A 9918-nucleotide genomic window follows, 5' to 3' on the forward strand; every position below is an offset into this window, starting at 1 on the left:
TCGACTGCATGATTTCAGAGAATATTTCATCACGCATGCATTTTTTTTACCGCCTTATCTGAGATAGACTTTGGGACGGAGGTGGGAGGCTTGAAAATTTTACAGCTGTGGGAGGGAAAAAAGGGAGAGAATTATTTTAAAAGATACATTTTACAGAACAACGGGTATACTCTTTCACGGTGAACAACACTATTCGCATTACATAGCACATGTGATTTCAGTACAAGGTTGCATTTTGCATCTTAATGTTGAGTGCCTGTGGCTTTGGTGTTAGAGATCACAGACGCAGGTCCAGGCAACAGAATTTGGCTTGCATGCGGCCATGGTAAGTCACTGTCTTTCAGCTTCTGCAACCTTCATAAAAGCAGCGCCCTCCTTTTCCATACCAAGCAAAGCCCATTGAGTGCTGCGATTTTCGTGTTAACGTGTAGCAGCAGAAACCAAACTACCCCCCACTCCTCCAATTCTCTGGAATGATCACTTTACCCCTCCCCCCACTGCATGGCTGGTATCAGGGAAGATCCCTGCTACCCAAACGCGAACAGCTCAGCGCCAATGCCCCCCTCCCCCACCCACCGTTTGGCTAACTGCAAGGAGGATTTCTTTTCAGCCACAGGCAAACAGCCCAGTAGGAACGGCCACCTCTGTCCCCTTAATTAAATTCCCGTATTTCAACCAGGTTACCATGAACAATATCACTCTCCTGAGGATAACACAGCAAGATAAAGAACAGATGTTGCTTGAATGCCAGCAAACACCGGGACCATACGGTGCCAAGCTTTGTCATGCAGATTACTTGCTACTAGCATGGCATGGTAAAGTGTCCTACCATGGAGGACGGAATAAGGCTGCCCTCCCCAGAAATCTTCTGCAAAGGCTTTTGGAGTATCTCCAGGAGAGCTTCATGGAGATGTCCCTGGAGGATTTCCGCTCCATCCCCAGACACATTAACAGACTTTTCCAGTAGCTGAACCAGCTGCAAATGCATCCCAAGTCCTCAGGGCAAATTAATCATTAAAAAACACTTGCTTTTAAACCATGTTATATATTTACAAAGGTACAATCACCAGAGGTACCTTCTCCAGCTTCACGGTCTGGGATACCATCTTGGGAGGGTTGGGAGGCTATTTCAGTCATGGTGAGAAAAAGATCCTGGCTGTTGGGGAGAACGGTGTGCCGTGTGCTCTCCTCAAGCTCATCCTCCTTCTCCTCCTCATCTTCCCTGTCCGCAGAATCCTCAGGCATGGCTGAGATTACCCCCTCCTCAGAATCCACAGTTAGGGGTGGAGTAGTGGTGGTGGCCCTCCCCTAGGATTGCATGCAGCTCAGCGTAGAAGTAGCATGCATCCATTTGCATCTTTGATTTTCTGGTACGCTTGTCTGAGCTCCTTAACTTTCACGCGGCACTGTAGTGAGTCCCTCTTGTGGCCTCTCTCCATCATGCCCTTGGAGATTTTTTCAAATGTTTTGTCATTCCATCTTTTGGAACGTAGTTCTGCTAGCACAGGATCATCTCCCCATACAGCGATCAGATCCAGTATCTCCCGTACGGTCCATGCCGGAGATCTTTTTCGATTCTCAGACTGCATGGTTACCCATGCTGATCAGCTCTGCATGGTCACCTGTGCTGCTCAGCTCTTCACGCTGGGCAAACAGGAAATGAAATTCAAAACTTCACGGGGCTTTTTCTGTCTACCTGGCCAGTGCATCCGAGTTCAGATTGCTGTCCAGAGCGGTCACAATGGTGCACTGTGGGATAGCTCTGGGAGGCCAATACTGTCAAATTGCATCCACACTAACCCTAATTTGAACCGGCAATGTCCATTTCAGCACTACTCCCCTTGTCGGGGAGGAGTACAGAAATCAATTTTAAGAGCCCTTTATGTCGCAGTAAATGGCTTCATTGTGTGGATGGGTGCAGGGTTAATTCAATTTAAAGCAGCTAAATTCGACCTAAACTTATAGTGTAGACCAAGACTTAGTGTCTTTCATCCCCAGGCTTCTTTCCAAAGGAACAGAAAAGCAAAAGGAAACCCTCTAACCTGTGCCACAGAACACAGGACACCAGTCCAGGCCACTTATTTGCCCATTTTCAACAATGACTTAAGGCCAGTTTTTCAAGATACTTGGGTGCCCAGTGGGATTTTCAAAAGCATCTGGGCACCTCGCTTGCCAGATCGGGCGCAGCAGATGAGTCAGGCAGGGGAACTCCTATCTTCCCCGGGTCCATACATCACTCTGGGGCTTTGGCGACCGGGTGCCTGGTGTGGGGCTGCAGGGGGCATGTCCAGAGCAGAGACCTAGGGGCCTACACCCCTTTTACTGCAAACACTTAGCTGCCTACAGGGTTTGCCGGCAGCTGTGTAGGGTTTTTGTAAATCCCAGAGGGCCAGACTGGGATTCAGAGGCCTAAAGTGGAAGCTTTGTGACTCTAGCCCTAGCTCCACATTCTTATCCTCACGTTATAGCTGGGGAAACGAAGGCAGAAAGATGTGACATTACCTGCCCAGAGTCACTCAGTGGGCTAGTGGCAGGGACAGGAAAAGAAATCAACTATCCAGAGTCCTAGTCCAGTGTACTGCCCACTCCACCATGTCCAGTTGTAATTGACAAAGGCACCTAAGGGTGTGAGGTGTCCAACTCCCAGTCATTGTCCATAGAATTTGGGCACCTAACATCAGCCTCTTATGGGAAAACTCAGCCTGTATATTTATAGCCAAACGAATGTCCTGAGAATTCCTTCTACTCCCAGGTGATGTTTTCCACCACTTCCTTCTCATATTTTACCATTTTCTCAGTGACTCCAATAACCGTGTATCTGTTATCAAAAGCATCGTGAAATAAAAGAACTAAACTAAATCTTCTCTTTCTGTTATTTTTTTCATATGTCCCATTATCTATCCCCTTCAAATACACTGTGAGGAGTTAATATGTCAAGGTTTGTGTACACATAGAAGTTGCATCACTTTAACTGTACCATCCTATCCCAGCCTGTGACAGGGCTGCATGCCCTGGGCTGGAGAGCCTGGGGCCAAGGCCTGCCCTGATTTGAGAAGGAGCCCAGCTGAGGGGAATCAATGTCCAATGAAGGGCAAAAGGGGGCTAGAGTAAGAGGCCAACTCGGGAGGCTGAAGTGAAATTTCAGAGAGCAAGAGAGGGAAAACCCTGGTACCGGTGAATTGCTCCAGCTCAGAAGAGCTGAGAGTAGCCTGCTTAGGCGGGAAGGACTCACTTCAGATGGGGAGTTTGGGTGTATGCAGCTGGAGGGAAGACTTCTGGGATTAGTTTTGAACTTTAAGTTATTAAATGAAACCTAAATGGGGAGGATTGTGACTGGAATGGAAAAAAAAACAGATGGAGTTTATTTGGGGGATGAAGAAGGGAAACTGAGGTGAGGAGCAGTGTTCTGGGCTGCCCTGAGGCCTCCAGGGGGCGCCATGAGTTCAGCCATTTATCTACTCCGGCTGGATGCAATTATAGTGATGTAAAGGTGCTCATATCAGTATAGTTCATTCCCATACGGGAAGGGGAATAAGCTATAGCAGTATAAGGGACTTCTATATTGGGTAACTGTGTCCGCACTAGAGGTTGCACTGGAATAATGATTTCTATAACAGTGTCACACTACTAACCAGAATAGTTATACTGGTGCAAAATCTGTGTGGAGACCTAGCATAAGTGAGTCCATGTAAAAATACATCAGCACATTCATGGCTTTGAAAAGAACGCGGATGATCCAAGCAAACTGTCTTTTGCATTTCAATGGAATGCTGATAATCTACGCTGGTTGGCCAAGTCAAAAGTGGCTGACTGACAGAAAGAGAGGCCAGAGTGAATAATTCACAGATAGACACTTAGGGGGCATCTACTGTCAGCCGGGGGGGGGGGGGTCCAATGGCAGCGCCTGTAAACATAGCTGCTGTAGCTGTACCCTAGCTAGCTCGCTAAAAATAGAAGTGAGGAAACCATGGTACCAGCTTCAGCTCCGGCTGCACATGCAAGAATGTCCTGCGGGCTGCCAGTGCTGAACCCTGCATTAGGGGCAGCCGAGGGGGAGGGATGGGAAAGGGCACTAGGGGTAACAGAGGGTGAAGTCTGGTAAAGGCGTGGTCATGGTGTATAATGGGCACTATGCGGAAGCCAAGGTTAAATAAGGCCAATGTTTTATGTTTCTTTTCTAATGATCTCTAGATGGCAGTGGATCACAGGGAATGACAAATGGACAGTACTAAATATTAAACCTGTGATTTCAGTAAAAAAATATATTAAGTGGATAGAAGTCGATAAATTCAGAATTAAATGTTTAAGCCAAAGTGTGTGAAGATCCAGGACTTGCCGCGCTCCGGCTGGGGTCGCGGGGCTGCTGCACTCTGGCCAGAGCTCCAGTCAGGGAAGTGGGGCTGCGGGGCTTGCAGTGCTCTGGCTGGATGCGGGGGCCCTCTTAGGCGCAGGGCCCAATTTGGAGGAATTGGGTGAATCGGCTTAAAGCTGGCCCTGGCAATAATACCATTCCTACCATGGAGGCTAACCACAGGGATTTTCAAACTTCGTTACTTTTGGTGTGAGATAATTATGAGTCTGGGTCTCTGTATGTAGTGAGCCCTATTGTGGAATAAGGAAACCCTGTGACAGGGAAGGACAGAAGTGTGTATGTAGTGGCATCAGAAGCGGTGCCAGGGTTTTTGCCACCCTAGGTGGCAGCGCTCCTCCTCTGGGTATTCGGCGGCGGGAGGGGTCCTTCCTCTCCGTGTCTTTGGGGCACTTCGGTGGTGGGTCCCGGAGCAAGTGAAGGACTCACCGCCGAATTTCTGCCGAAGACCCAGAGCGGAAGGACCCCCCGCTGCCGAATTTCGGCCAAGGGCAGCAAAATGCCGCTCCGCAAATCCTGCCGCCCTTGGCAACCGTGTAGGGTCGCCTAGTGGAAATGCCGACCCTGAGTGGCATACACACTTCTCTGTGTGTATGCTATGAGCGTCATGGGAGGACATGACCACAATGATTTTAGGCATCAGTTCTGCCATATGTACTTGTGTCTCCCTCACAGAGCACTTGTCCCAGATCTGCCCGTCGAGCTCCATTCTGGACCTACAACCGGCACAGTTTGGTCCAAAGTGCTGGTGCCAGTGACCTAGCCTAGCGTGGTGGAGAATCCTCAAGATCAATGTGAGCAGACTGAACCCTGCCTAGCACTGACCACTCCAGCCCCAATGCAGCAAAGCATTTAAACACATGCTTACCTTTAAACGCCGGAGGATTACCACTGAGGTCACTGCAGCTAAAGGTGTGTGTGATTTGCTGGTGTGGCATGTGGGGTAGCTCCATTCATTATGCCCATTATTGCCAGGATATTGTATTCAGTGAATTGACATAAAGGATTTGTGTCTAAAAGAGATGGAAGAGGAGAGTTATTGGAACTTTCAGGTTCGCTGGTAGTGAGTTATACTGAACTGCACTTTAGTGATGCAGGTGGGTTTTTAAGTTATCTCAAGGGCACTGAGGGACAGATTGTTAAAGGTATTTAGGTGCCTACTGGGTTTTTCTAAAGCACCAAGGCTCCTAAAACTCACTGATTTCAAAGGGCGTTGGGCACTTCAGTGCTTTCAGAAATCCCACCAAGGCTGGATTCTCAAAGGGTCTGTGATCATTGGGCCTTACGAACTTATCCTCATTGTGAGCTCAATTGTGAGAAGTGCGTGAAAGTTCACAGAGAATCACAATAACCTAGAACAACAAACGTTGATGGGAAAATTGCACAGAAGAGGCAAAAGTCTGAATTAGTCCAAACAAGAAGGTCCCCTGGTATAACTCAAGGACGGTTTTATGGTAATGCCTGGTAAATGAGAACGGCGTGAGACAGGAAGTCAATGAACCAAAACTGGAGTATCACAAATTAGAGCTAATTGATGGACAAGATAATGAAAGGATGGGCTATTCCACCCATCACTCCCTTTTGGGGTTCTCAAAAAAAGAGACTTTGGGAGGAAAGTTGGCCATCACCATGCTGGCTGACTAAAAGACAAGAGAAGGGGAAGGTCCAAGTTTCACCAACATTGGCTCCCACCCCCACCATCTTCTGGGACCCTGGACCTTCTTCATCCTAATCAGGATGTACAACGTAAAAGTGCTTGTCAACTCAACCATAACTCTGTGCTTCTTGAGCAATGACCCAATCTGCTGTAACCTGCATACTCACACTCTGTCTTTGCAGAGCACTCAGGAGCTAGGGCACTGGACAGCTCTAGGACACGGAGGAATATGAAATAACTAAATAATCACTGGAGCTAGAGGACTGGAGCTTGGGGGGGGTCTCAATTCCTACATGAGTGCCTCATTATAGAGTAATTGTAAGTCTGTCTCTCTCTTTGGCCTGATGGCTTTTTAACTATTTCATACAAAGCTTTAACAGGCCAGAGTGAGAGAGGCCTGGGGCAGGGACCATCTTTTTGTTCTGTGTTTGTACAGCACCTAGCACAATGGGGCCCTGGTCCATGTATAGGGCTTCAAAAACAATAAAGTATTTTTAGTTGTGAAGCTTTTCCTTCTCTGTTCCATCCCCTCTGTGGCCAGAAGAAGTATGATTCTATTAACATACTGTCTACCCGCAACAAACAACCAAAATATGCGAATAACTTTTCCTTCCCGGTAATTTAAAATGCTCATTAGCAGACGTCTCAAGGGAGAATTCACCTGCTGTGTTTGCAGGATAAATAGTGGCTCAGGAGAGACATTCATTTTCTGGTGAGAGATACAAGGCAAAGCAAACCGAGGCTCTCAGCACAACTAGGGTGTCCAGCCAGGAACATGCAGGTCTCATTACTGCTTTTCACGGCAGTGTGTAGCTACACATACTTTACACACTGCCACCAATAATGTGCAGTGTAGACACATCAAAGGGGTGCAGATAGGAGACAGATGGCAGAAGAAGGATCCTGCTCTCTGAAACACTGAGTGAAGAGGTCACATCACAGGTTCCAGCTTCTTCTATGCCAGCCTTAAGGTAAACAAATCTTTCATACTCAACTTCATTAAAAATAGATCATTCAGGAAAGGGAAGCAAATATCACCTTATCCATCCAACCATGCCGATGCAGTTTCCTTTCGGATGACCCTAGATCTTTTGCCTGGGCCACTGAAACAATTAGGGAGATGCTGGAAACTCAAAGATCCAAGCAGAAGTTGCGGTACTAGAAAATTTACAGCCAGAGTCTTGGTTCTTCACTGACCCAACAGGATGAGGGGGCCATATGGAATATTTATGGAACTAAATTGTTGCTGCTGCTTGATAAAAATGTATCATCTTCAGATTCTATTGTAAATTGTGTTTTCTTTCCCCTAGTTGCACCTCATGGCGAACCCAGAGCAGGGAAATCAAACAGTTCTCACAGATTTCATCCTACTAGGATTTGGGAATCTCCCCGAGCTGCAAATTCTTCTCTTCTTGCTATTTCTTGCCATCTACATTGTGACCGTGGCCGGAAACATCCTCATTGTTGTGCTAGTTGTGGCTGATCAGCAACTTCACACCCCCATGTACTTCTTCCTGGGGAACTTGTCCTGCTTGGAGACCTGCTACACCTCCACCATCCTGCCCAGGATGCTAGCCAGTTTCCTGACTGGGGACAGAACCATTTCTGTTAGTGGCTGCCTCACACAATATTATTTCTTTGGTTTCCTGGCAGCTGCAGAGTGCTATCTCCTGGCAGTGATGTCTTATGATCGGTATTTAGCAATATGCAAACCACTGCACTATGCAGTCCTTATGAATGGCAGGTCCTGCTTCCAGCTAGCAGCTGGCACTTGGATTAGTTGTTCTCTGGCTATAGACATAACAATATTTTTAATGCAACAATTAAATTTCTGCGGCCCCAATGAAATTGACCATTTCTTCTGTGACTTCATCCCAGTAATAAAACTCTCCTGCAGTGACACACGTATGATGGAGCTTATCACTACCATACTGGCTGCTATATGCACTCTCCCACCATATCTATTAACTCTGGCAACATACGTCTGTATCATCACCACCATCCTGCGAATCCCTTCCACCTCTGGGAAGAGAAAAGCCTTTTCCACCTGCTCCTCTCACCTCATTGTGGTGTCAATTTTCTATGGGACCATAATGATTGTCTACATGCTACCAAAAACTGATACACTGAGAGACCTGAACAAAGTGTTCTCCGTCTTCTACACAGTCATGACTCCCATGGTCAACCCTCTCATATACAGCCTGAGGAACAGAGAGGTCAAAGAGGCCCTGGGAAAAGTTGTCACTAAATTCTCCACTGTCAAAAGGATTCAAACCTTCTTATCATAGTTTGTTCAGTGCATGTGAAATGAGAATGAGCTGGTTTACTGTAATGTGTCTGAGTCACTTCTCTCTCTGGCCATCGGGCTTTTTAGGTGAGGTCAGTGGCCACTATAGCTCACACTCGATATTGGGGCTGATATTTGAGCTGTTTGGGCTTAGGGATTCTGGTCTTTGTGGTTTGATTAGTCTGATATTTATCACTGCTGTTGTGGATTGCTTTAAAACACCTCGTCAATGAGGCACCAAGGCCATCTTGTGCTTCCATTCCGATATCGCCTGTAATTACATGAGCACACACTGTGTTTTATACTGGGCCCCTTTACCATGGATTGCACAAGATACTCAATATTTCTTTTTATCCATCTCCTTCAATAAGCCAAGGTACAGGGCCCAATAGCTCCGTAAGAACTTGAGCACTGAGGTGGGACAATATTGAAGAAAGGTCGGTACTGTGATAATAGCACAGAGAGACCTGGCTTCTATTCCCTGTTTTGTCACTGGGATCCAAGGAAGCTGACTTCACCTCTCGGGACCTCAGTTTCCTTATCTGTACAATGGGGTTTCTTGCCACACTTGTGTGAATGGCTGATTTGATCCCTTACTGCCCAGGGTACCCTTGTTTTGCAAATTTCCAAACTTCATAGCTCTGAAATCTGATCTGTCAATTATACAGCAGGGAAAGCACATGGTGTCAATTCCTACAGCGGGCTCGGCATTTCCTGGTAAATGCTGAGCACTCACAGCTCTCAGTGAAGCCAGTGGGAATTGAGGGCACTCAGCATCCTGTAATGTCAAGTCCAAGGTGAGCATGATTGTGGGTGAACACAGCCTGGTCTGTGACAGCACTTGGCAGATACATCTTATTTCCCAAGAACTCCATCAGATTCCGTATCAGCAATTCATTGTCACCCCATTAGTGTCACTGTGGTAGCAGAAAATGCAGACTGCCAGCTCTGCTATAATTAGGCTTGGAAGGATTAGATTTTTATCAGTCAATGTTGATAAGCATCAATTTCCCCATACATGCACAAACCAAGAGAAAAATATTTCCACAAATAATAACCAAAATGTGCAGATAGGCAAAGTAAGAAAAATGTTGCTTGAGAACTTACTGGAGTTTGATTTAAGGATATTTACTTTGTATACATTGACATGTGAGTTGACAATTTGTGTTTTAATGGTTATGAAATTTAACTTTGTAAATCTAAATGTCTGCTGCCATTAAACAATTATCGTCTGACCGCCCCCATTGTCTGATGGCCCATAATTTTGCACCACTGTGAAAATAAAAAATAATGCTTAAAATGAACATCAATATTATCCATCAAATTATGTTTAAAAAAATGAATTCTGCCAAGTCTAGCTATGATTAGGGTTGAGCTTCACTTTCTCTTGAAAGGTGGATCATTCTAAGTGCATACAAATTTTCCCTGCCTCTTGGGGCAGTTATGTAACATTAGTGTTCCAAATCTGAACCAGAGATTCCTGAGTTTCAACCCCTCAAAAACCTTCCCAAGCAACAGCATTTGCAAAATCAAGTTGTTCTTTTAAGGATTTCTTTTTCACACAACTGGGGATCACACTACAGCGTGGATCAGGCCAAAACTTAT

General features: G+C 46.2%; 1 protein-coding gene across 1 annotated transcript; it reads left to right on the top strand.

Moving 5' to 3' along the window:
- The first annotated feature begins 7342 nt into the window (after positions 1–7342).
- On the top strand, positions 7343–8314 carry LOC123346907 (olfactory receptor 11A1-like). Its single transcript, XM_044984352.1, has one exon. It carries the CDS (start codon positions 7346–7348, stop codon positions 8312–8314), a length of 969 nt encoding a protein of 322 aa, XP_044840287.1. The 5' UTR covers positions 7343–7345.
- Positions 8315–9918: the final 1604 nt, after the last annotated feature.

This window comes from Mauremys mutica, chromosome 12, assembly GCF_020497125.1.
Source record: "Mauremys mutica isolate MM-2020 ecotype Southern chromosome 12, ASM2049712v1, whole genome shotgun sequence".
NCBI lineage: Eukaryota > Metazoa > Chordata > Testudines > Geoemydidae > Mauremys > Mauremys mutica.

Excerpts from the sequence above, each read along its gene's own strand:
- LOC123346907 (XM_044984352.1), top strand. The coding sequence starts at position 7,346 with ATGGCGAACCCAGAGCAGGGAAATCAAACAGTTCTCACAGATTTCATC.